The following is a 27,418-nucleotide window of genomic DNA, read 5'->3' as shown; positions in this document are numbered from 1 at the left end:
GACTCTTGTCCGAGATGCTTTTTTAGTAATCCACTCTTCTTTTCTTATTGTAGGATTTAGTTGGCCTCATGTCTTCTCGCAATAACATTGTAGAGATGCCTTCCCGGGTTCCTGAGGGCATGGCTGATTGGGTGGACTCAATGGTCCTTATGTGTGTCTCCTTGGTTGATTCCAAGTTTTGCACGCAGCTTAGGCAGTTTCATAGGGTCTGTAGTAATCCAGGTGATGAGAAGAACTATGAACTTGTCCCTCCCTCCTCCGAAGAGAGAGTCTGCTTCTCTACTCGGGTTGTTGACGATCGCCCTTTCTTCTATGTTTATGACTTTTTCTTTGGTTCGCTGGGTATTACCCTTCCTTTTACTCAATTTGAAACCGACCTGTTATGGTCTTGTAATGTTGCCCCCTCTCAATTTCACCCTAATTCCTGGGGTTTCATAAAGATTTTTCAATTGTTGTGCAATGGTTTTGGTATCCCTGCTTCCCAATCTCTCTTTTTCTATCTGTTTGTTTTGACTAAGCCCGGAATGGTAAAAACGAAGGCAGCTTGGGTCTCCTTTCGCTCTACCCAGGGAAAGAAGGTCTTTTCCATGTTTGACGAGTCATTCCGTGATTTTAAAAACTACTTTTTCAAGGTCCGAGCTGTTGAAGGAGCTCGGCCCTTCTTTCTGGATGAAAATGACGAGCTTGCTTTTTCCTTGGAATGGCAAAAGGATGTGAGGGTGTCCCGATATACGTGGGAAATGTTGGATGAGGCTGAGTGAGCCTTTGTGACTGTCTTGGAAGAACACTGGGGGCAACCTCCCCATCTCGACACAAAGAAATTTCTAACCAATCCCTCTCTTCTTCAAACTAAGCTGGGTATTTTGTGTTTCCTTTTTTATCTGTTTATATTACTTGTAGCTGTCCTTCCGACTTGTCTGACTTGTAGCTTAACTTTCTGTTTTATTTGCAGAGGCAATGAAGAATAACGAATCTATGAAAGTTTTTAAGAGGGCGCAGAAGGTGACTGCTGCCAGAAATATTGCTGCCAAGGCGGCTGGGGAAGGGTCCTCCCAAGTGCGCGAGAAGCCATCAGTACCGAGTTCCCCCAGGGTGAAGAAGGTGATCCCAACACCTCGGGTCCGCTTGGTGGATCCTCACCCTACTTCTGCCGCTCCATCTGCTGTCCCTCCAAGTAAGAAGCAAAAGACGGCTGAGCCCTTCGACCTCAATGCCCCTGATTTCAATGCCATTGAGTTTGTAGATCAACAAATCGGGCCCTATGGTACCATCTCCATGGACGATGTGTCCATTCTCCATCATCTGGAGTTTATGGCCCGAAATCATGTAAGGATGGCATATATGTCAGCTGCTATACATCAGACTACTCAGAATCTTCCTCTCCATGCTACCAAAGCATTTATGGAGGAGGCAAAGCAGGAGTTTGACCGGATGAAGGGGCTGAAGGAGGAGCTTGAATTGAAGGTGACCAAGTTGGAGAAGGATCTAGAGAATGAGAAGGCGAGTTCCCTTTCACTTGCGGCTTCTTTGAGATTGGCCGAGGACACAGCCTTGATGCATAAGGAGAGTTACGTTACGACTTATCGGGAGGTGGTGCGCCTGAGGGAGGAGTTGAACAATGCCCGGGAAGATTATTCTGAGCTCCAAGGTCATCTCGTTGGCAGCGTGACTGCTGCTTATGAGAACTTAAAGGAGCAAGTTCGGGTCATTGCTCCCGAGGCCGATCTCACCCCTTTCAGCCTGGACAATGTTGTTAGGGATGGCAAGATTGTCCCTGATGACGATGGTGATGATGATGCTGATCCTCCTCCTGTGTCCTCTACCAAAGTGTCGACCTCTTCTGTTCCTCCGGTTGCACCTGATTCAGATTGCCAGGTTCTGAACCAGGAGGATGGAACTATAGATGCCGTGCCTATTCAGACTCGTCCTTCTTCTCCTTGTCCTGATGATGCCAAGAAGGCTCCTGATGCTTGCTGATCTCTTTCTAGATATTTATGTAGTTGGCCCGGCTTGTGGGCTTTTTAAAACTTTGTTTGTTTTGCTGACGATTTCTAGTTGCTTGTTTTAGCAACTTTATTTTGAAAAACAAAAAGTAGCTCGCTATCTTTAGCAGGTGTTGATGGCCACTGTTCCGGGGCCTTATAACTTTTGTGGAGTAATAGAGGTAGTTTTTTTGACTTGGCATCTTTTCAGTTTTCTACTGATGTTTGAAATCTTGTATCTCGACCTCCTCGAATTGCTTTATTTTATTGTTTGTAGCTTGGATCCTTTGAGGTTGTGACTTATGGGTCCAACTTGTTTCTTGGTGGTTCTTTTGCGCTGGTCCCCCTTTCAGTTATTTCTGTAATCCTCTTTCTTGGACCTTTGTCAGGTCTCTTTCGGGGATTACTTTTATAACTTATTTGTAGGAGATCAACTTCGTTAGGTCGACCTCTTTCCAAGTTATTTTTGTAATCCTCTTTCTAGGACCTTTGTCAAGTCTCTTTCAGGGATTACTTTGATAACTTTTTAGTGGTAGGAGTCCGACTTGGTTATGTCGGTCTCCTTTAAGTTATTTTTTGTAGTCCTCTTTCTTGGATCTTTGTCAGATCTCTTTCATGGACTACTTGTATCACTTTTTAGTGATAGGAGTCCGACTTGGTTATGTCGGTCTCCTTTAAGTTATTTTTTGTAGTCCTCTTTCTTGGATCTTTGTCAGATCTCTTTCAGGGACTACTTGTATAACTTTTTAGTGATAGGAGTCCGACTTGGTTATGTCGATCTCCTTTAAGTTATTTTTTGTAGTCCTCTTTCTTGGATCTTTGTCAGATCTCTTTCAGGGACTACATGTATAACTTTTTGTTTTGGGCTGACTTTGTTATGTCAGGCCCTTCTAAGTTAAAGTAATCCTCTTTAATAGGGTTGGCCAGACCTCTTTCCAGGGTTTACTTATAACTTGAGTTGACTTGGTTCGTTCGACCAGTCCTTAAGTTATTATTTTAGCGATCCATAAGACCTCGTCAGGTTCTTTTTTAGATCACTTTCGATAACTTCTTACATTATTCTGTGTTCATCTTTGCCGATTTATAGAAAGTGGTTGGCATCTTTAGATCGTCCTTTGGGTGAATCGCGTTTTCACCTTTACAGGATGATTTATCTTTATCGTGGTGGTGTAGTGAAATTGTTTTTCACTTTCTGTCGACCTGTCGCTTTATAATCGGACGATGAATACTTCAGATTAATGCGTCTTGGATTCTTTGTAGAATATCTAAATAGACTTTATTCAAAGAAAAAATGCAAATATATACATGTGGGAATTTTCTTATCCCTTTAAGTCGGGCAAGACCTAGATCTCAACATGGTGCCTCATTAAAAAACCTTTTCAGGAAAAAGAGCACATCCACTAGTGAGATCCGTTGCCTTTTCTAGCTGTAGTACCTTCTTAGGTTGCAGGCGTGCCATGATCTGGGAAGCTCTCGTCCATCGAGTTCGGACAGTTGGTAGTAGCCCTTCCCAAGTACTTCTATGACTCGGTAGGGTCCTTTCCAGTTTGCTACCAGCTTCCCTTCTCCAGGCCGAGTTGTTCCAATGTCATTTCGAATTAAGATGAGATCGTTCTCAGTGAAACTTCTTGGTACTACCCTTTGATTATATCTGGAAGCCATTCGACGTTTTAGAGCTTTTTCTCTGATCCGAGCTCTTTCCTGGATTTCAGGTAATAGGTCGAGTTCTTCCCTCTGAAGTTGGGAGTTTGCTCCCTCATTATAATGGACTACTCTATGTGATCCTTCTTCAATTTCTACTGGAATCATTGCCTCCATTCCGTACGCTAATCGGAAAGGGGATTCCTTTGTGGTGGAATGTGGCGTCGTTCGATATGCCCATAGAACCTGTAGAAGCTCCTCTGCCCAGGCTCCCTTTGCATCTTGCAGTCTTCGTTTTAACCCTGCCAATATAACTTTGTTGGCGGCTTCGACCTGTCCATTGGCTTGTGGATGTTCGACAGAGGTGTACTGGTGCTTTATATTCAAGTCGGCTACTAATTTTCTGAAGCCTGCGTCTGTGATTTGGGTGCCATTGTCTGTGGTTATTGAATATGGGACTCCAAACCTCGTGACAATATTTCTATATAAGAATTTTCGACCTTTTTGGGCGGTGGCATTGTCTAGGGGTTCCGCCTCGATCCATTTTGTAAAGTAATCTACCAATACTATGAGGAATTTAACTTGCCCTGATCCCTGGGGAAAGGGACTGAGAAGGTCGAGTCCCCATTTTGCGAACGGCCAAGGCGAAGTCACGCTAATGAGTTCTTCTGGCAGGGCGATGTGGAAGTTGGCATGTTTCTGACATGGTGGACATGTCTTTACAAATTCTGTAGATTCTTTCTGTAAGGTTGGCCAATAAAACCCTGCCCGAAGTATCTTTTTGGCGAGAGCCCGTGCTTCGAGATGATTGCCACAAATGCCGCCGTGTACCTCTTCTAACACTTCCCTGGTGTGGGAGGTCGGCACGCATTTTAGTAATGGTACCGAAATCCATCTTTTGTACAGGATGTTGTTTATGATGGTGTAGTACTGTGCCTCCCTTTTTAGCCTCTTTGCTTCCTTTTCTTCTATGGGTAGCGTTCCTGTTTTGAGGTAGTTGATTATGGGGATCATCCATCCTTGGTCCTGTCCTGTTATGGTTAGGACTTTTTCTGCTTCCGAGATTGATGGGTTCTGTAACAATTCCTGGATGAGGCTTCTATTGTTGCCCCCTGGTTTGGTGCTGGCTAGTTTTGAGAGTGTGTCAGCTCGGGTGTTTTGCTCACAGGGTATGTGGCAGATCTTGTATTCCGCGATTTGTCCGAGCTGTTCCTTGGTCTTGTCCAAATACTTTTTCATGGTGGGATCTTTGGCTTGGTAGCTCCCTGTTATTTGTGATGTGACCACTTGCGAATCGCTGTAAATGTTAAGTTTTCGAGCTCCGACCTCTTTAGCCAGCTTCAAACCGGCTAATAATGCTTCATATTCTGTGGGGGTTTCTAGGGCATCTGTGAATTCTGCGATAAAGTCGGCCAGATACTGTGATTTGATGGCCGTCCGAGCTTCATATTGGAGGTCAAACTCTGACAACTTGATTGCCCATTGTAGAATTCTACCTGCCAGATTTGTTTTCTGCTATATTCCTTTTAAGGGCAGGTTAGTTCGAACTTTAATGGTGTGGGCCTGGAAGTAAGGGCGGAGTCATCGAGATGTTAGAACGAGAGTATAGGCAAATTTTTCTATTTTCTGATAGTTCAGCTCGGATCCCTGTAGTGCTTTGCTAATGAAGTAGACGGGTTGTTGTCCGTTTTCGTCTTCTCTGACCAGTGCTAACGCTACTGCCCTGCTTCCTACTGCGAGATATAATATGAGTGGTTCTCCTTCTCGTGGTCGGGATAGGATAGGTGGCTGTCCTAAGAACTTCTTAAAGTCTTGGAAGGCTTGTTCGCATTCTGTCGTCCATTCGAACTGTTTTCCCTTTCTTAAAGTAGCATAAAAGGGGAGGGATCTTATCGCGGCTCCTGTTAAGAATCGGGATAGGGTAGCCAATCTCTCGTTGAGTTGATGTACTTCTTTGACGCAGGTTGGGCTCTTCATGTTGAGTATGGCCTGGCATTTATCTGGATTTGCTTTAATTCCTCTTTGTGTGAGCATAAAACCTAAGAATTTGCCTGTTTCTACCGCAAAGGTGCATTTTGCTGGATTGAGTTGCATATCATGCTTCCTAATGGTGTCGAACACTTGGGCTAGGTCAGACAATAATGTCTCTTCACTTTGTGTTTTAATTAGCATGTCGTCCACGTAGATTTCCATGATCTTTCCGATGTGATTTGAGAAGACTTTATTCATTAGCCTTTGGTAAGTAGCTCCTGCGTTCTTGAGACCGAAAGGCATTACAATGTAGCAGTAGTTTGCTTTTGGTGTTAGGAACGAGGTCTTTTCTTGATCTGGTGGATACATGGGGATTTGATTGTATCCCGAGTATGCGTCCATAAACGAGAGATATTTGTATCCGGAGGAAGCATCTACCAGAGCGTCAATACTTGGGAGTGGATATGGATCCTTTGGACAAGCTTTGTTGAGATCGGTGTAATCGGTGCACATTCGCCACTTCCCATTTGATTTTTTCACCAAGACAACGTTGGCTAGCCATAGTGGGTATTTGACTTCTCTTATGAATCCTGCTTCCAGGAGTGCTTGTACTTGCTCTTCCACAGCTTGGGATCGTTCTGGCCCAAGTTTTCTTCGTCTCTGCTGCACCGGTCGAGATCCTGGGTAGACCGCCAACTTGTGACACATTAGCTTAGGGTCGATACCTGGCATGTCTACAGCTTTCCATGCGAAGAGGTCGACGTTATCTCGCAAGAATTGTATTAATAATTCTTTTAAATCTCCTTTTAGGATTGTGCCGATATTAGTTGTTTTTTCTGAGGTGTCCCCGATCTGAATCTTTTCTATCTCGCCCTCTGGCTGGGGATGAAGTTCTTCTCGTCGTTGAACTCTGCCTAGCTCGATTGTGTGAAATTCTTCTCCTTTGCCTCTGAGATTTAGGCTTTCATTATAACAGCGACATGTCATCTTCTGGTCTGCTTTTATCGTGGCTATCCTTTTTGGAGTTGGGAATTTCATACATAGGTGTGGGGTCGAGACTATTGCGCCGAGTTGGTTGAGTATTGTCCGACCTATGAGAGTATTCTAAGATGAACTTACATCGACTATGATGTAGTCTATTTTGAGAGTCCTGGATTGGTTTCCTTTTCCGAAGGTCGTATGTAGCGGTATGTATCCTAGTGGTCGCACCGGGGTATCTCCTAGCCCGAACAGACTGTTTGGATATGCCTTAAGTTCTTTTTCTTCTAAGCCGAGTTTATCAAAGGCTGTCTTGAATAAGATGTCGGCAGAAGCCCGAACAGACTGTTTGGATATGCCTTAAGTTCTTTTTCTTCTAAGCCGAGTTTATCAAAGGCTGTCTTGAATAAGATGTCGGCAGAACTCCCTTGGTCTATCAAGGTGCGGTGTAGGTTGGCGTTTGCTAATATGATGGTGATAACCATGGGATCGTCGTGTCCTGTGATGATTCCGGATGCGTCCTCCTTAGTGAATGTTATTGCTGGGATGTTGACGGCTTCCTCCTCCCCCTCAACATGATATACTTCTTTGAGATATCTTTTGCGAGAGGTTTTAGAGATCCCACCTGCTGTAAATCCGCCATGTATCATGTGGACATGTCTTTCCGGTGTCCGAGGTGATCGTTCAGTTCGGTCGGTATCTTCATCCCTTCGTCTCTTTCTTTGATCATCTTCTCGGGTGGCCAGGAATCGATCAAATTTTCCTTCTCTCACCAATTTTTCTATGATGTTTTTTAGGTCAAAGCATTCGTTTGTGGAGTGCCCTCAGACTCGATGGTATTCACAATATTCCTTTCGGTTTCCTCCTCCCCTTTTGCCTTTGAGTGGCCGTGCTGGGGGAATTTTTTCTGTATTGTAGACTTCTTTGTATATCTCGACCAGGGATACCCTGAGAGGGGTGTAGTTATGGTATTTTTTGATTTTCTCCCCTTGTCGATCTTCTTTTCTTTTGGATTCCTTGTCTTTGTCTCGGTAGGAGGCCCCCGATTTTGAGGTTTCTCCTAACTGAGCGTTTTCCTCCATGTTGATATACTTTTCTGCCCGCTCCTGCACTTCGTCTAAGGAGGTCGGGTACTTTTTTGATATAAATTGGCTGAAAGGTCTCTCTCGTAGGCCATTGATGAGTCCCATGATGGCGGCCTCCGTTGGTAAACTTTGTATGTCCATGCATGTTTTGTTGAATCTCTCCATGTAGCTGCGGAGGCTCTCCCGATCTCCTTGTTTGATCCCTAGTAAACTGGGGGTGTGCTTGGCTTTATCTTTCTGAATGGAGAATCTGGCTAGGAATTTTTTAGCTAAGTCATCAAAGCTTGAGATGGACTTCGGGGGTAGGTTGTCGAACCATCGGATCGCTGTCTTTGTGAGAGTTGTTGGAAAAGCCTTGCAGCGAACATCATCTGGGGCGTCAGTGAGGTATATTCTACTTCTGAAGTTGCTGAGGTGGTGGTTGGGGTCCGTGGTGCCATCATACAGGGTCATATTTGGGAGTTTAAAGTCTTTTGGAATTTTGGTTTTCATGATTTCCCTAGTGAACGGATCTTGCTCTTTGCGTGCATTTTCCTCGAGATTAGCCCAGGGGCTTTTGATTTGAGATCGGCTTCCAATTGCTGTAGTTTTTCTTCCAACTCCGACATCGCCGCACCTCTCTTTGGAGATCTCTTCCAATTTCCCATTATTGTTGGGTTTCTTTTTCCAGTTGTTTTAGGCGATCCAGGAGCGCTTCTATTGCCCCTGAATTTGGTGAGTCTTTGTCTTTGTTGGTTTCTGGAGTGTTTTGTAGCGTGACATCCGCATTTTGTGCGGTGTCCGATCCTCTAGACCTGAATCGTGGTCGTTGTCATGGTCGTCTGCCATGGTGATGGGATGACTTCCAGGTTCCCCAGCAACGGCGCCAATGTTTCGAGGGTTACCTGAAACTGGAGGTCGATTTCGGATGAGATCTTCTGTACTGGTCGGTGCTAACGTGTCCGGCTGGTGGGAGACGGCCGGAGCTGTTGTGTCCGACTTGTTGGACTTGGTGGTGGTGCTGATTCCTTTGTCCCCAGAGGGTGGGGGGTACCTGCAAGGGACTCCGATGCTTAAGTTAGCAAGGGTATTAAGCAGGTATTGAGTAGAATCAGAGTATGAGTTATACCTGGGTGCTCCAGTGTATTTATAATGGTGAGATGTGACCTTTTGGATAAGATAAGTTAGTTATCTTATCTTATCTTTTATCTTTGAGTTGAGGTCAGCGTATCTTCAACGGAACCGCCTTTATCCCTATAGGCTTGGGCTGCCTTTGGATTTGGGGCGTGTTCCTCTATTTGTGCCCTTCTTTGGGCTTTCCTGGTGACTTGGCCGAGCTCTTAAGAAAGAAGTCGGGTTGTCCTGACCTAAAGAGGTCTGTCGCTTTGTCTGTCGAACATCCCTGGTCGGACAGCTCGACCCAGGGTATGAACAACTGGGCGCATATCTCTTGGATTCCTTAATCAGAATCTTTGTGATATAAGCTAGAATTGATGGCGGCATTCATGAGAATCCGGAAAGTCTAACCTTGTCTGTGGTATTTCGAGTAGGATTCCGGGATTGAATGACTGTGACGAGCTTCAAACTCCTGAAGGCTGGGCGTTAGTGACAGACGCAAAAGAATCACTAGATTCTATTCCAACCTGATTGAGAACCGACAGATGATTAGCCGTGCTGTGACAGAGCATTTGGACCTTTTTCACTGAGAGGATGGGATGTAGCCATTGACAACGGTGATGCCCTACATACAGCTTGCCATGGAAAGGAGTAAGAAGGATTGGATGAATGTAATAAGAAAGTAGAGATTCGGAAGGAACACAGTACCTCCATGCACCTATCTGAAATTCCCACCATTGGATTACATGAGTAATCTTTATTTCCTGTTTATTTTATTTATATTTTAATTATCTAATCCAATCACATTTGAATCCGCCTGACTAGGATTTACAAAACGACCATAGCTTGCTTCATACCAACAATCTCTGTGGGATCGACCCTTACTCGCGTAAGGTTTATTACTTGGACGACCCAGTACACTTGCTGGTTAGTTGAACGGAGTTGCGGAAAGGAAGTGCTGAGTTAATAGATGCACACACCAAAGAGCCATTAGTGATGATCACAATTTCGTCTACCAAGTTTTTGGCGCCGTTGTCGGGGATTGTTCGAGTATGGGCAACTAACGGTTCGTCTTGTTGCTCAGATTAGGTAATTTTCTTTTCAAAAAGTTTTCAAAAAAATTTTCAAAAATTATTTTCATTTTTCTAAAGAATATTTTCGAAAAAAAATAAAAATACAAAAAAATCATAAAATCATAAAAATAAAAAATATTTTGTGTTTCTTATTTGAGTCTTGAGTCAACTTTTAAGTTTGGTGTCAATTGCATGCTTTAAAAATTTTTCTTGCATTTTTTGAAAATTCATGCATTCATGGTGTTCTTCATGATCTTCAAGTTGTTCTTGACAAGTCTTCTTGTTTGATCTTGATGTTTTCTTGTTTTGTGTTGTTTGTTGTTTTTCATATGCATTTTTCGTTTGTTAGAGTCCATGCATTAAAGATTTCTAAGTTTGGTGTCTTGCATGTTTTCTTTGCATAAAAAATTTTTCAAAATTTTGTTCTTGATGTTCATCATGATCTTCAATGTGTTCTTGGTGTTCATCTTGACATTCATAGTGTTCTTGCACGCATCATGAGTTTTGATTCATAATTTTCATGTTGTGAGTCATTTTTATGTTTTTCTCTCTCATCATCAAAAATTCAAAAATCAAAAAAATATCTTTTCCTTATTTCTCTCCAAATTTTCGAAATTTTGGGTTGACTTGGTCAAAAAATTTTAAAAATTAGTTGTTTCTTACAAGTCAAGTCAAATTTTCAATTTTAAAAATCTTATCTTTTCCAAACTTTTTCAAATCAAATCTTTTTCATTTTTATCTTATTAATTTCAAAAATTTCAAAATATTTTTTCAAAAATCTTTTTCTTAATTTCATTTCAAAATTTCGAAATTACACTAACAATTAATGTGATTGATTCAAAAAATTGAAGTTTGTTACTTTCTTGTTAAGAAAGGTTCAATCTTTAAACTCTAGAATCTTATTTTTTAGTTTCTTGTTAGTCAAGTAATCAATTTTAATTTTAAAAATTAAATCTTTTTCAAAATATATTTTTCTTAAAAATCTTATCTTTTTATCATATCTTTTTATCTTATCTTTTATCATATCTTTTTCAAAATTTTATCTTTTTCAAAAAAAAATTTGATTTCAAAATATCTTACCTAACTTCTTATCTTCTTATCTTTTCAAATTTGACTTTAATATCTTTTTCAACTAACTATTTGACTTTTTGTTTGTTTCTTATCTTTTTCAAAACCACCTAACTACTTTTCTCTCTCTAATTTTCGAAAATATCTCATCCTTTTTCAAAAATTCTTTTTAATTAATTAATTGTTTTAAATTTTAATTTTAATTATATCTTATCTTTAATTTTTGAAAATCACTAACTACTTTTTTAAAATTATTTTCGAAATTCTCTATCTCTCCTCTTCTTCTATTTATTTATTTATTTATTTACTAACATTTCTCTTCACCTCTCTTCATCTCAAATCACTACCTCTATCCTTACCCATTCTTCTTCACTCTTCTTCCCTTTCTTCTTCTACTAATAATAAGGATCCTCTTTGTCCAGATATAGAGGATTCCTCTTCCTTTTCTTTTTCTCTTCTCTTTCATATGAGCAGGAATAAGGAAAAAGGCACTCTTGTTGAAGCTGATCCTGAACCTGAAAGGACTCTGAAGAGAAAACTAAGAGAAGCTAAATTACAACAATCCAGAGGCAACCTTTCTGAAATTTTCGAACAAGAGAAGGAGATGGCAGCCGAACCCAACAACAATAATGCAAGGAGGATGCTTGGTGATTTCACCAAACCAACATCCAAGTTTGATGGAAGAAGCATCTCAATTCCAGCCATTAGAGCAAACAATTTTGAGCTGAAACCTCAATTAGTTGCTTTGATACAACAGAACTGCAAGTTTCATGGACTTCCATCTGAAGATCCTCATCAGTTTTTAACTGAGTTCTTGCAGATTTGTGAGACTGTTAAGACAAATGGAGTAGATCCTGAAGTCTACAGGCTCATGCTTTTCCCTTTTGCTATAAGAGACAGAGCTAGAACATGGTTGGACTCACAACCTAAAGATAGCCTGGACTCCTGGGATAAGCTGGTCACGGTCTTCTTGGATAAATTCTTTCCTCCTCAAAAGCTGAGCAAGCTTAGAGTGGATGTTCAGACCTTCAAAAAAAAAAGATGGTGAATTTCTCTATGAAGCTTGGGAAAGATACAAGCAGATGACCAAAAAGTGTCCTTCTGACATGTTTTCAGAATGGACCATATTAGATATATTCTATTATGGTCTATCTGAATTTTCCAAAATGCCTGCAGAAGCTCAAGAACTTATTGACATGGTTGCAAATAACCAATTCATGTACACTTCTGAGAGGAATTCTGTGAATAATGGGACGCCTCAGAGGAAGGGAGTTCTTGAAATTGATGCTCTGAATGCCATATTGGCTCAGAACAAAGTGTTGACTCAGTAAGTCAACATGATCTCTCAAAGTCTGAATGGATGGCAAAATGCATCCAACAGTACTAAAGAGGCAGCTTCTGAAGAAGCTTATGATCTTGAGAACCCTGCAATAGCAGAGGTAAATTACATGGGTGAACCTTATGGGAACACCTATAATTCATCATAGAGAAATCATCCAAATTTCTCATGGAAGGATCAACAAAAGCCTCAACAAGGCTTTAATAATGGTGGAAGAAACAGGCTAAGCAATAACAAGCCTTTTCCATCATCTTCTCAGCAACAGACAGAGAATTCTGAACAGAGCCCCTCTAACCTATCAAACATAGTCTCTGATCTGTCTAAGGCCACTTTAAGTTTCATGAGTGAAACAAGATCCTCCATTAGAAATTTGGAGGCACAAGTGGGCCAGCTGAGTAAGAAAATCATTGAAACTCCTCCCAGTATTCTCCCAAGCAATACAGAAGAGAATCCAAAGGGAGAGTGCAAGGCCATTGATGTAATCAATATGGCCGAATCCACAAGGGAGGAGAAGGACGAAAATCCTAGTGAGGAAGACCTCCTGGGACGTCTCTCAAGCAAGAAGGAGTTCCCTATTGAGGACCTAAAGGAATCTGAGGCTCCTATAGAGACCATAGAGATTCCACTAAATCTCCTTCTGCCATTCATGAACTCTGAAGACTATTCTTCCTCAGAAGAGGATGAAGATGTAACTGGAGAGCAAGTTGCTCAATATCTAGGAGCTATCATGAAGCTGAATGCCAAGTTGTTTGGTAATGAGACTTGGGAAGGTGAACCTCCCTTGCTCATTAGTGAACTAGATACATGGGCTCAGAAAACTTTACCTCAAAAGAGACAAGATCCTGGTAAATTCTTAATACCCTGTACCATAGGCACCATGACCTTTAACAAGGCTCTGTGTGATCTGGGGTCAGGGATAAATCTTATGCCACTCTCTGTAATGGAGAAACTAGGGATTATTGAGGTATAACCTACCTTATTCTCATTACAATTGGCAGACAAGTCAGTAAGACAAGCTTATGGATTAGTAGAGGACGTGTTAGTAAAGGTTGAAGGCTTTTACATCCCTGCTGATTTCATAATCTTAGACACTAGGAAGGAAGAAGATGAATGCATCATCCTTGGAAGACCCTTCCTAGCCACAACAGAAGCTGTGATTGATGTTAACAGAGGAGAATTAGTCCTTTAATTGAATGGGGACTATCTTGTGTTTAAAGCTCAAGGACCTTCCTCTGTAACCATGGAGAGGAAGCATGAAAAGCTTCTCTTAGTACAGAGTCAAAAAGAGCCCCCACAGTCAAATTCTAAGTTTGTGTTGGGAGGCCACAACCAAACTCTAAGTTTGGTGTTGAGAAGCTCCCACATTCAAACTCTAAGTTTGGTGTTGGGAGGCCCTCATCATGCTTTGAATATCTGTGAGGCTCCATGAGAGCCCACTGTCAAGCTAATGACATTAAAAGAGTGCTTATTGGGAGGCAACCCAATTTTTATTTATCTAATTTTAATTTTATTTTATTGTTATTTTGTGTCTTATTAGGTTCATGATCATGTGGAGTCATGAAAAAAATTATTAAAATTAAAAACAGAATCAAAAAACAGTAGAAGAAAAATCACACCCTGGAGGAAGGACTTACTGGCGTTTAAACGCCAGTAAAGTGCATCTGGCTGGCGTTCAACGCCAGAACAGAGCATGGATCTGGCGCTGAATGCTAGAAACAAGCAACATCCTGGCGTTTGGACGCCAGGAATATGCCCTGAGGAAAGCTGGCGCTGAACGCTAGCAACAAGCATGGAACTGGTGTTCAACGCCAGAAACATGCTGCACATGGGCGTTGAACACCCAGAACGTGCATCCCTTCGGCGTTTAAATGCCAGAATGGTATGCTAAGGCATTTTACATGCCTAATTGGTGCAGGGATGTAAATCCTTGACACCTCAGGATCTGTGGACCCCACAGGATCATCTCAGGATCTGTAGACCCCACAGGATCCCCACTTTACCTCCTAATAATCCTATAACACACTTTCCCAAAAACCCTTCACCAATCACCTCAACCTCTCTTCCCAATTACCCCATTCACCACTCACATCCATCCACTCTTCCCCATAAACCCCACCTACCTTCAAAATTCAAAAATTTTACCCACCCAAACCCACTCTAAATGGCCGAACCTACCCTCTCCGCCTCCCTATATATACCCCTCCATTCTACTTCATTTTCACACAACACAACCCCCTCTTCTACACCTTGGCCGAACCTACACCTCCCCTTCTCCTCCATATTTTCTTCTTCTTCTTCTTCTCTTGCTCGAGGGCGAGCAATATTTTAAGTTTGGTGTGGTAAAAGCATAAGCTTTTTGTTTTTCCATTACCATTGATGGCACCTAAGGCCGGAGAATCCTCTAGAAAAGGGAAAGAGAAGACAAAAGCTTCCACCTCCGAGTCATGGGAGATGGAAAGATTCATCTCCAAAGCTCATCAAGACCACTTCTATGATATTGTGGCCAAGAAGAAGGTGATCCCTGAGGTCCCTTTCAAGCTCAAGAAAAATGAGTATCCGGAGATCCGACATGAGATCCAAAGAAGAGGTTGGGAAGTTCTAACCAACCCCATCCAACAAGTCGGAATCTTAATGGTTCAAGAGTTCTATGCCAATGCATGGATCACTAGAAACCATGATCAAAGTATGAACCCGAATCCAAAGAACTATCTTACAATGGTTCGGGAAAAATACTTAGATTTTAGTCCGAAAAATGTGAGGTTGGCATTCAACTTGCCCATGATGCAAGGAGATGCACACCCCTACACAAGAAGGGTCAACTTTGATCAAAGGTTGGACCAAGTCCTTATGGACATATGTGTGGAAGGAGCTCAATGGAAAAGAGACTCCAAAAGCAAGCCAGTTCAACTGAGAAGACTGGACCTCAAGCCTGTAGCTAGAGGATGGTTGGAGTTCATCCAACGCTTCATCATCCCTACTAGCAACCGATCTGAAGTTACTGTGGATCGGGCCATCATGTTCATAGCATTATGATTGGAGAGGAAGTAGAAGTTCATGAAGTCATCTTCCATGAATTCTACAAAATAGCCGATAAGTCCTCTACTTTGGCAAGGCTAGCTTTTCCTCATTTTATTTGCCATCTATGTTACTCAGCTGGAGTTATCATAGAAGGAGACATCCTCATTGAAGAGGATAAGCTTATCACCAAGAAGAGGATGGAGCAAACAAGAGAGACCCTCCACGGATCTCAAGAGATGCATGAGGAAGCTCATCATCAAAAAATCCCTGAGATACCTCAGGGGATGCACTTTCCTCCCAACAACTATTGGGAACAACTCAACACTTCCTTAGAAGATTTGAGTTATAATGTGGAACAATTAAGGGTGGAACATCAAGAGCACTCCATCATTCTCCATGAAATTAGAGAAGACCAAAGAGCAATGAGGGAGGAGCAACAAAGGCAAGGAAGGGACATAGAGGAGCTTAAGGACATTGTTGGTCATTCAAGAAGTAGACGCCACTAAGGTGGATTCATTCCTTGTTCTTATTTTTCTGCTTTTCAGTTTTTATGTTATGTGTTCATCTATGTTTTGTGTCTCTACTTCATGATCATTAGTATTTAGTAACTATGTCTTAAGGTTATAAATAATTCCATGAATCCTTCACCTCTCTTAAATGAAAAATGTTTCTAATTCAAAAGAACAAGAATTACATGAATTTCGAAATTATCCCTAAATCTAGTTTAATTATATTGATGTGGTGACAATACTTTTTGTTTTCTGAATGAATGCTTGAACAGTGCATAATTTTGATCTTATTGTTTATGAATGTTAAAATTATTGGCTCTTGAAAGAATGATGAACAAAGAGAAATGCTATTGATAATCTGAAAAATCATGAAAATTGATTCTTGAAGCAAGAAAAAGCAGTGAAAAAGCAAAAGACTTGCAAAAAAAAAGTGGAAAAAAATTTAGAAAAAAAAAGAAAAAGCAAGCAGAAAAGGCCAATAGCCCTTAAAACCAAAAGGCAAGGGTAAAAAGGATCCAAGGCTTTGAGCATCAATGGATAGGAGGGCCCAAGGAAATAAAATCCAGACCTAAGCGGCTAAATCAAGTTGTCCCTAACCATGTGCTTGTGGCATGCAGGTCCAAGTGAAAAGCTTGAGACTGAGTGGTTAAAGTCGTGATCTAAAGCAAAAAGAGTGTGCTTAAGAGCTCTGGACACCTCTAATTGGGGACTCTAGCAAAGCTGAGTCACAATCTGAAAAGGTTCACCCAGTCATGTGTCTGTGGCATTTATGTATCCGGTGGTAATACTGGAAAACAAAATGCTTAGGGCCACGGTCAAGACTCATAAAAGTAGCTGTGTTCAAGAATCAAAATACTTAACTAGGAAAATTAATAACACTATCCGAAATTCTAAGTTCCTAGAGAAGCCAATCATTCTAAACTTCAAAGGAAAAAGTGAGATGCCAAAACTGTTCAGAAGCAAAAAGCTACAAGTCCCGCTCATCTAATTAGAATTCATATTCATTGATATTCTGAGATTTATAGTATATTCTCTTCTTTTTATCCTAATTGATTTTCTGTTGCTTGGGGACATGCAACAATTTAAGTTTGGTGTTGTGATGAGCGGATAATTTATACGCTTTTTGGCATTATTTTTACGTAGTTTTTAGTATGATCTAGTTACTTTTAGGGATATTTTCATTAGTTTTTATGCTAAATTCACATTTCTGGACTTTACTATGAGTTTGTGTGTTTTTCTGTGATTTCAGGTATTTTCTGGCTGAAATTGAGAGACCTGAGCAAAACTCTGATAAGGAGGCTGACAAAGGACTGCTGATGCTGTTGGAATCTGACCTCCCTGCACTCGAAATGGATTTTCTGGAGCTACAGAACTTCAAATGGCGCGCTCTCAACGGCGTTGAAAAGTAGACATCCAGAGATTTCCAGCAATATATAATAGTCTATACCTTGTTCGAGAATTGACGACGTGAACTGGCGCTCAACGCCAGTTCCATGTTGCTGTCTGGAGTCAAACGCTAGAAACACGTCACGAACCGGAGTTGAACGCCCAAAACACGTTACAACTTGGCGTTCAACTCCAAAAGAAGCCTCAGCTCGTGGATAGATCAAGCTCAGCCCAAACATACACCAAGTGGGCCCTGGAAGTGGATTTATGCATCAATTACTTACTCCTGTAAACCCTAGTAGCTAGTCTAGTATAAATAGGATAGTTTACTATTGTATTAGACATCTTGAGACGTTTAGTTCTCAGATCATGGGGGCTGGCCATTCGGCCATTCCTGGACCTTTCACTTATGTATTTTCAACGGTGGAGTTTCTACACACCATAGATTAAGGGTGTGGAGCTCTGCTGTACCTCAAGTTTCAATGCAATTACTATTATTTTCTAACCAATTCGATTTATTCATGTTCTAAGATATTCGTTGCACTTCAACTTGATAAATGTGATGATCCGTGACACTCATCATCATTCTCACCTATGAATGCACGTGATTGACAACCACTTCCATTCTACCTTAGACCGGGCGCATATCTCTTGGATTCCTTAATCAGAATCTTCGTGGTATAAGCTAGAATTGATGGCGGCATTCATGGGAATTCGGAAAGTCTAACTTTGTCTGTGGTATTCTGAGTAGGATTCCGGGATTAAATGACTGTGACGAGCTTCAAACTCCTGAAGGCTGGGCGTTAATGACAGACGCAAAAGAATCACTAGATTCTATTCCAACCTAATTGAGAACCGACAGATGATTAGCCGTGCTGTGACAGAGCATTTGGACCTTTTTCACTGAGAGGATGGGATGTAGCCATTGACAACGGTGATGTCCTACATACAGCTTGCCATGGAAAGGAGTAAGAAGGATTGGATGAATGTAATAAGAAAGTAGAGATTCGGAAGGAACACAGCACCTCCATGCACCTATCTGAAATTCCCACCATTGGATTACATGAGTAACTTTATCTTTATTTCCTGTTTATTTTATTTATATTTTAATTATCTAATCCAATCACATTTGAATCCGCCTGACTGGGATTTACAAGACGACCATAGCTTGCTTCATACCAACAATCTCTGTGGGATCGACCCTTACTCACGTAAGGTTTATTACTTGGACGACCCAGTACACTTGCTGGTTAGTTGAACAGAGTTGTGGAAAGGAAGTGCTGAGTTAATAGATGCACACACCAAAGAGCCATTAGTGATTATCACAATTTCGTCCACCAGGTAGCAATCAAGCAAAGGATAGCCCTAAGATACAAAGGCAGAGTCATAAAAAGGAACCTCAGGGAAGGCGACCTGGTCTTACGTCGAAATGACATAGGGCCACCGACCCCAGGGGAAGGTAAATTGGCTGCGAATTGGGAAGGAACCTACAGGGTAAAGGAAGTCCTCGGCAAAGGCGCATACAAGCTAGAAAAACTAGACAAGAACATGGAACATGGAACATGGCAAACCTAAAAAGGTTCTACTCGTAAGAGAAGTGGCCGAGCGGTCTGACAACACGACCACATCCGCCTCGACCCCTTAGTTTCTTTCCTATTTTACGCATATGTACATATTGCATCCTTATTATGTTTTAAAGTTTCGCATAAATATACACAATGAACTTTGTTTTTCTCAAAGATTTTTGAAGCAGCATAATGACAATAAATGAACGGTCGACCTAACGGAAGCTCGGGACTGATCACCCTGACAACCAAAAGGACCCGAGTTTAAAAATCCAAGGCAAGATACATAGGAAAAATAGCCAAGAGAAAAGCCAAGACGGCCCGGATAAACGAAAACAACAAACCAAAACAAGGCCGTGACGGCCCGAGCAAGCGAGAAAGCGTTAACAAAATCATTCATAAAAAGAAAATGTTCATTACAAGCAAAGGCGCCTATACATGCCCAAACACCAAAAAAGTAAACTACAAAGAAAGAAACAGGAGAAACCACCACCTCAAGGCTTCAAGAGGTCGACGATCTTCCCGTCCTCAATAGTCTTGAGGGCACCCACTTGAGTAAGATCAAGATCGGGAGCAAGCACAGCCACCTGAAGCTTAATCCCCTCTTCGGTTAGCTCACGGCCTCCCGAGCCCCCTGTGCAAGCTCCCTATTCTTTTTCTTCAAAACAACCATCTCCTTGCGAGTGGCCTCCGCCGAGCTCTTCGTCAACTTAAGTTTCTCCTCCAGCTCCTCCACCCTTTTCTTAGCCGTGTCAGTCTCACCGCGAGAAGTGTTCAGATCCTTCATCAAAGCAACATCCCGCTCCATCAACCTACTCGCTTCTTCAGCATACTCTTTGGATTTCCCTTCCAACACAGATAATTTCTTCTTCAAAGACTCCTCTCAAGATCTCGAGTCCGTCAAATCTTTCTGCGAATCCCGAAGCTTCACCTCCATAGTATGATAGTTCCCCAAGACGGGCTCCAGCTTTTTGGCAATGGCAGCTGCTCGGAGAAGGCTGCGATAAATCCACCTCGCTTGCCCAGAAAGATCAGCGTCATGGAAGAACTCTTCCGTACCAGGGAGTAGCTGAGACTCAATAAAACCCCCAGTATCGAAGTTTTTCTCCATGACCGAAAGTGCCTTCCTGGAGTCCCGTTTCCTCTTCTTTGAATTGTCAGCGGCTTGCAAATCATCACCAAATCCCAAATCATCATTAAGAATCTCTTCTGTCTCCACACTCGCCTTCCCCGGGTGGTCCACAACAGAGGTTCCAGCCTTAGCGGGCTGCCTTGGTCAACCACGGCGGCCGGACCGCTGCCTTCCCCGATAGCCTCACGGTCCTGGCTCACCAAAGGGGTCGCCGACGAGTCCTCACCACCTTCCTCGCTCCCTTGAATAAGGCTCATCAAGTCGGCCAAAGTTTTCATCCCGCCAGCCATAGAAACTGAAAAAAGCAAAAAAAAAAAAGGTATAAGCAATAGGAAAACGAAGGCATAAGAAACAAAAGGTAAAAAACTCACCAACATAAGACCGACCGGCCTCCTGATCCCCCATAACCATACGGGGGTTAAGGTTTCTCTCACCAAAAATTGCCAACAAGATGTCAGCAATATTACGATCCTCCGGGCTCAGTCCATCATAGGAAATCTTAATCAAGTAATCAGATCCCGCTCCAAAACTCCAGTACGTCGGGATCGGTCTATCCCCCTCAAGGGTCAACCAGAAGGGCTGATGACCTTCAATAGGCTTAACCTTAAAAAAGGTGGACTTGAAGCCATGATAAAAATCCTCGAAGAGGCCAAAAATCATGCGACCTTGTTGGGCCCTAAAGGACATGTATCCCTTTTTCGCCTTCTGGCGAGAAGGGTTTGTAAGGAGGAAAAGGTAGAGGAAGACATTTACAGAGGTCAGCAGCTCCAGATATTCGCAGACCATCTCGAATCAGCGGATGGCAGCCTAACTGTTCGGATGCAGTTGCGACGGAGCAACATCGCAGCGGTTAAGCAAACCCGTGACAAAAGGGGTGAAGGGCAGTCGAACCCCTAAAGTCGTGAACATGGGTTCATAGACCCACATCCAATTAGCAACTCGGGTCGCCATCAAGTTTTTGTGGCATACGCACTCCCGATCAGCAGGAACATAAGCCTGGTAGAGCGCCTCTTCGGGACCACCCCCACATAAGAGCCCCGCCTAACGCAAATTTTAAAGACCCTCCTTCGTAACCTGGGAGGGGGTGTCCCTCACGTCGGAGGACACCTAAGCGTAGTGATCGACGAAGTCGGCTAGCGGTCGCTGAGCCGGGCTCGGGAGGATAGAACGCTTGGCCATACCTACAGCGAGGGCACCGCTCAATCAGAACGGAAGATCGGGAACCCACACAAAACAAAAGCAAAAGTAAGGTCCCTCAAAACACCCCTTTCAAATATCCCTACACTAACCCAGAACATGAAAATCCCCAGCAAAACCCAAAAGAAAGGAAAGCAAGAACAAAACCCAAGCGTGCACACAAGAAAAACGCACAAAACACACAAAATCAAGGAAAGCAACTAGAAAGGATAGAAAACCGCGAAAAAGACGTACCAAAAATGAAGAACCTCGAAAAATACCAGTAACAGAGAAGAATCCAAGCAAGAGCAGGAGCACTCAAAGCAGGAGGAGGATTGAGAGCAGCGGCACAGGAAAACAAAAGAGAGAAAATGGGACTGTGAAGGGTCTGCGAAACAAAAGTAGGGAGAGAAATGTAACCGTCGAAGAAAGAGCGCCAAAAGGAAGAGGCATACTTGTCTTTTCACAAACTTTGAAATGATGGGGCATTTAATACCCCGCACGGAAGTCAAGGAGACAGCACCAAAGACGAGGCAACCACGCGTGCAAAACACGAAACGCCACCAACGGATTTCCGAGGAGAACGACACGCCCTTACTGTAAATGCGCCTAGTCACGAGCTCGAAAACCTCGAGGCTAGCGCGTTAGGGGCACTGTTACGGATCGCCCTAGGCCCAGTCTGCCTACTCGCCGGGTCGGAGCGCCACCTCCGGCCCAGACCCAAACCAACAATAAAGGAACCCTACGGGTCGGCCTTCGGATACCCGACCCGGGCAGCATACGGCCACGCTCCTTGTACGGACCAAACCACCTAGCTGAAATGGTCGGGTCGGAGTCATCGGGACCGGACCCAAATCCCCGACCTGACGGTTAGGACCGCCAACGCTTCCCCACGTGAGCAGGAGCAGCACAAAGCATCCTAGACAATGGGCTAGGTCACCTTCAGGCCTACCCAGCACGGTATATAAGGGAAAAGGTCAGCACTCCCTCTAAGGTACACATCATTTTACCTAATTTGGTTACCAACACGTACGGACACTGACTTGCTCGTCTGAGTGTCCTTGCAGGTGGCCGCCCCCCGTTCCGCACGCTCCCTCTGACATCATCGACATCTGAACCCTCGCCCCACGTCACTCCAGGGTCTCACCTGTTTCCCCCATGTCGAAGCACCCGACCTCTCCAGGAACCGAAGTCTCCAGGTAACGAATAGATACTTAGTCTAGTTTGAATCTTAAGCAAAATCGTTTGATTTCGAAATGGTGGTAAGCAGCAAAACTATCAAAAAACATCCAAAATCATCCAGGATAATTCTTGGATACATCGATTTCAGAAAAAGAAAAATTGAAAGAGAAAAGTAGATTCAAAGATCAGAAATTAAGTAAGAAAAGAGGTGTGGAGAGGTTGTGAACAGCGACATATCAACTGTAAAATAAGTTAGTAAAGGTGATCTTAACAAAACTGACAGAGATACTAAAGGCATAGATAAAATTGTAGGTGACCAAAAAATTTCGCCAATGAAATAAAAAAGTTAAGTAATCCTAAATATGAGCAATTTTAACTTAAGTCACCAATATGTGATTTTTTTCAAAAATGCTTTGAAAGGAAAATGTCATTGGAAGTGGCGACTACAAGAAAAAAGTTTCGTGGTCATGTTTTTTTCTTGCCACGCTTTAAAAGTGTGGCCAAAAAGGTCAATGACCACCTTTTTATGAGGGTAGTGTTTGATTAGAGATTTGACCATATTTTTTTGTCATACTTTAAAAACGTGGCGAAAAAGGTTAATGACTATGTTTTTATGAAGGTGGCAATTAATTAGAGATTTAGCAACACTTTTTGTGTGCGAGAAACAGGTACAATTTCAAAACGTGGCAACATAGTTTTGTTATAGTGACGTTTTAAAAGCGTAGCTGTTTCTTTTAATTCTTTTAGCATGCTTCAAAAACGTGGCCAAAAGATTTCCCAACAAAAAAAACTTTCCTTCTTTTATCAAAATCTAACATTCCTAATAACCTAATAACAACATCCCTAACCCTAAGTGAGACTTACTGGGCAGCGCCTCCCTCAGTTCCTCCCTCACCCCTATTCTCAGAATCTCCATTCTTCTCCATAATGTCTTAGGACTGGAAGTGAATCAAGGTAGCTCATGAGCCAACTCGAGTTCGACTCGTTAATACTTTGATAAGCTAAATTCATGAACTGATGAACCAAATTCGATTCTAAAATTGAGCTCATAAATTAAATGAGTCAAATTCAAGTTTATTAACTCGTAAACTGGCTATATATATATATATTAATGATCTTAATTATTTAAAATTTTATATTTATTTTTAATATATAATTTTAGTGTACAATATAAATAAAAAATTTATAATTTATTAATAAATAAATAATATATAAAATTAATTTTTTTAAATATTTTTAAAATACATAAGTTATAATTTATTGGTATAAAATTATCGATTATGTTCCTATTATTTAAACTTAAGTTCGAGTAAGCTTATGAGTTTTCAGTGAATCAAACTTAAACTTCAAGATAAGCTTAGTTTTCGACTCAACTCGATTCACTTCGAGCCCTATACGTCTCCCTCCCTCCGTAGAATCGTAGACGATAGCGCGTCCCTCCCTCCTCCTCCATCTGCGACGCCGTTCTCCTGCCCTGCCAATCTGCCATCCTTCTCATGCAACAGCGGTGGTGGCACGTTCCTCGTAAGAGTAAAGGACATCATTTTGAAGCGGAAGATCGGAAAGGGATCGTTTTCGGCGGTGTGGAGGGCAGAGCATAGAGGCACCGGCGAAGAGGTGGCAGTGAAACAGGTCTTCCTCTCCAAACTCAGCCCTCGCCTTAAGTCATCGTTCCACTGCGACCTCAATTTCTTATCCTCGTCAACCACCCCAACATCGTTCGCCTCCTTGATTTCTTCCAGGTTCTTCTTTTTTAATTTTAGTTCCCTTTTATTTGAATGCCCTTTTTCTTATTTTTTAAATTAAAGTGAAATATGTTGGAAAAAAAATCAATTCGTTGTTGCATAATTGAAGGATCATTTTATTATTGTTATTTAAACTTTCGCTATTCTAATTTCTACTTTAGTATGATGGATGTGCGTACTTAGTGATGGAGTTCTGTGCTGGAGGGAACCTTGCTTCTTATATCCGATCCCATGGGAGCGTTCAACAACAAACTGCCAGAAGATTCATGCAGCAGCTCGGTAACTCTTTTTCCTGCATTCTTTATTGAAGTATTCTTTTGGTGTTGGAGCATGTTTAGCCTTGCAAGTTTGCAACTAAGGAGTTTGGTCCTGTGTTTTGTAGGTTCTGGTATAAAAATATTACAAAGTTATGGTATCATTCATAGAGACTTGAAACCAGAGGTAAAGCTAAAATGAAAAATGTATGTGACATTATTGCTACTTAGGTTTGAGATGCCTATTACTACATTAGCATTTATGTGAAGTAAATACTTACTTCGGTTGGTGGATTGTGAGGGCCATTAGTAAATACTTACTTTAGGAAATGCTGTATTGAGAGACACTGGTGGATATATTCAAGAAGAGGTGTGTTATTAATTGTATGCAGTTAGAGCACCTCATCATGACTCAAAATCTAATGAACAAGAGATCAAGTAAGTCACTTTAGTAATAATATCTTCTAAATTATCTCTCTTTTGAATCCTTTTAGATACTAGTATATATTTCTTTTCATGTAGCTCAATTCAAGAATGTCATATACTGAACCTTACTCGAATCATAAGCTATGCCCTCTTTCCAAGATTCAGGTATGTATGTATGTATGTTTTTTCTTCTTTTTTTCTTTTTGATAATTGAATAAGGCTCAACATTCAAAGTGAATGGAGCAAATTTTACTAGTTTATGAAACTATATCAATTATTGAGAAGGTAGGTGCCTAAAACTATGGCGATATTTTGGAATTTTGACCAGCCCAAATGGAAAGTTCCTTGTGTTTTTATCTGCGAAAAGTGCTGTGGATTTAGGAGTGCACAATGCTACAAACTCACTACATAGAATTGATTGGCCAACCGATGGAAAACTCACTACAAACTGCATCATAATGAGTGTATAAGGTATATATTTTTATCTGCTATGGTTTTATTATTTTTTTTTTCTAATTGAAGCTCAACCTTATACGCACAATAGTGATGAACAATGATGCATTTCAACATTTTAATAATGAGACATCTCTTTTTATGTTCTTTTTAGGTTAATATGGTTGTTGTTACCGATGGAAGCATAATTTTGGGACTTGGAGATTGGAGTTCATGGAAATGGCAATCCATTGGGAAGCTTGATCTGTATGTTGTAGTTGCTGGGATAAATCCTAAGGGGTATATGTGCAACATTTTCCATTTATTATTTCTTCCAAACTGTTCAAATATTGATAAAATTAATAGCTCTAAGATGTTTGTGTTAAAATATTCAAGTTTTGGTTTAAATGTTATGATGAATAATACTTAAAAAGCATTTTTTTATCAAAGTTGCTTTTCATCACAGAGTTCGCACCCTGGGATGATTCCGTCGCCGTGAATGACATTATTGCTGGTCTAAAAGGATTTACAGATGATGATGTGAAGCCATTTTCTTCTGGTTTGAATTCAGCTGAGACTCAGGTTTGTTTGTAGATAGAAATAATTTGATTCTTTTTCTTGTTAATGTAGGAATATATACAAGTAACTCAGCAAGGTGAGTGAACTTAAATCTAACGCCATATACATGATTTTATTGCATTGATCTTGATTAGAACGAAAGTAGAGGATTTTCTTCTCTGTTTTTCGTACAAACAGTTTTTGACTAATGAAATTTCTTAGGATCCTCTATTCGTTGTATGTCTGATTGCGAATCAAAATAATTTAACTAACAAAGTAAGCAATAAGTTCTTTTTCTAGCTAGGTTTATATTCTCTGGCTCCCTTCATTCTTTGTCTCAATGTTTCGGCAATAATAATTAGAACTAGATATTTAGCATTAGGAGAGGGATATAGAGCTAGCGTTAATATTTTTTATCGACTTTACATTATTATTGAGGAACCTTCAACATGGGATAGTAGTAGTTAATTACTTTGATAGTAGTTGTTATTGTCTATTACTAATATATATATCAAAAGCTAATTAAAAAAACAATGATGGCTGTGAAAGATTTGGAGAATATATTATTAAGATTTCATTCCTATGAAAATATGTTGAGGTATCTGATTTGTTTGATAAACTGAATTTGGCAGATTACAAAGATTTAGGTTTGAGTGGTTATCCTTGTTTGATACTGTTTCTAGTAGGTTCATTTCTTTTCTTCTTTGCTTTTCTTTTCTTTTCTTTTCTTTTCTTTTCTTTGCTTTGCTTTATATGAACTTTGGTTGTTGCTTCGGTACCAAGGTTGTCTTGCCATGTAATGTACTCTCTTGCTACTAATCTTCATTCCTTGAGTCATGGAAATTGATGAATTATTACTGCTATATAGGCCATGTAATTGCAGTGCCAGTGAGGGAGAACCATCAAGCAGTGCTGCACAGGCAAGCATTTCCTTTTGCTTTGTAACCTGGATCCTTGAGATTCTATTGTCCCTGGATACCTTTTTCGGGTGGCTTGTGCATAACCCCTTATTTATTGAATTGAACAGGCAACAGGCTTAATGGCGGCAGGGAAAGAATTGCAAGGATTTAAAGCTCTGAATCTAAATAAATTATTGAGGGATTCTGAAAATTTTACTATCCAATACTGTACCAAAAATGGATTATTACTTGATGTTGTCTCTTAGTCGGCTTCATCATGCTCTTTTATATCTTGTTTTATCATACTGTTTTTTCTAATGCATTATTTTGATCATTTGAAGATTGTAATAACACTAGTTCATAATTTTGTATCCCCAATGTGATTACAGATTTTTCTAAATGATGTAAAATTATTTGACCTGCTACTTGACTTTGTTTTCTACATACTTATTGTTCTTGGTGGTTGCAAACAGGTTTTACTATGTTCTGTTCATTTAATTTGATAAGGATATACTAGGATTTTTTTTTAAATTTGACAAGATATAGCCACGCTTTAAAAGCGTGGCCGTATCTCTCATTATTGCCATGCTTTAAAAGGTGGATGTATCTCTCTATAGCCAAAAGCGTGGCTATATCTTTCACATACGGTTACGTTTTTAAGCGTGGCAATCTGTAAAAATGTGGCAAAAAATAAAGCGTGGCAATAAATATGCTTGCAAATGTAATTCTTTCAAAAGCGTACTGATAACTTAAAAAGCGTGATAAAAAACTCGTCACATTTTTTCAGTTTTTTTTCATGCATTAAAAGCGTGGTAATAGAGATGTATTTTTGTGCGCATTGTGCAATGAAAAAGGCATGGGGTCAGAGACACAAATTGCCGCAGCTACTGGCGACTTCGGAAGA

At 41.1% G+C, this 27,418-nt stretch overlaps 1 protein-coding gene across 3 annotated transcripts; it reads left to right on the top strand.

The window, feature by feature from the left end:
• The first annotated feature begins 23,517 nt into the window (after positions 1-23,517).
• Positions 23,518-26,939, top strand: LOC140175865 (serine/threonine-protein kinase ATG1t-like). 3 transcript variants are annotated; one of them, XR_011866725.1, is made up of 10 exons: positions 23,518-23,942; positions 24,107-24,224; positions 24,328-24,386; positions 24,592-24,637; positions 24,722-24,790; positions 24,954-25,096; positions 25,233-25,357; positions 25,524-25,639; positions 26,484-26,535; positions 26,643-26,939. XR_011866725.1 is itself a non-coding variant. In XM_072205054.1 (6 exons), the coding sequence occupies exons 2-5, from the start codon at positions 24,131-24,133 to the stop codon at positions 24,745-24,747; spliced, it is 225 nt and encodes a 74-aa protein (XP_072061155.1). In that variant the 5' UTR covers positions 23,518-23,942; positions 24,107-24,130; the 3' UTR covers positions 24,748-24,790; positions 24,911-25,049. The 3 variants fall into 3 exon arrangements, 1 of the variants encoding a protein (XP_072061155.1); XR_011866726.1 differs by having other exon boundaries at positions 24,510-24,637; XM_072205054.1 differs by lacking the exons at positions 25,233-25,357; positions 25,524-25,639; positions 26,484-26,535; positions 26,643-26,939 and having other exon boundaries at positions 24,911-25,049.
• The last annotated feature ends 479 nt before the right edge of the window (positions 26,940-27,418 follow it).

Source organism: Arachis hypogaea, chromosome 10, assembly GCF_003086295.3.
Source record: "Arachis hypogaea cultivar Tifrunner chromosome 10, arahy.Tifrunner.gnm2.J5K5, whole genome shotgun sequence".
NCBI lineage: Eukaryota > Viridiplantae > Streptophyta > Magnoliopsida > Fabales > Fabaceae > Arachis > Arachis hypogaea.
The sequence above is the reverse complement of the archived record's forward strand: the minus strand, read 5'-3'. Positions and strand labels throughout refer to the sequence as shown.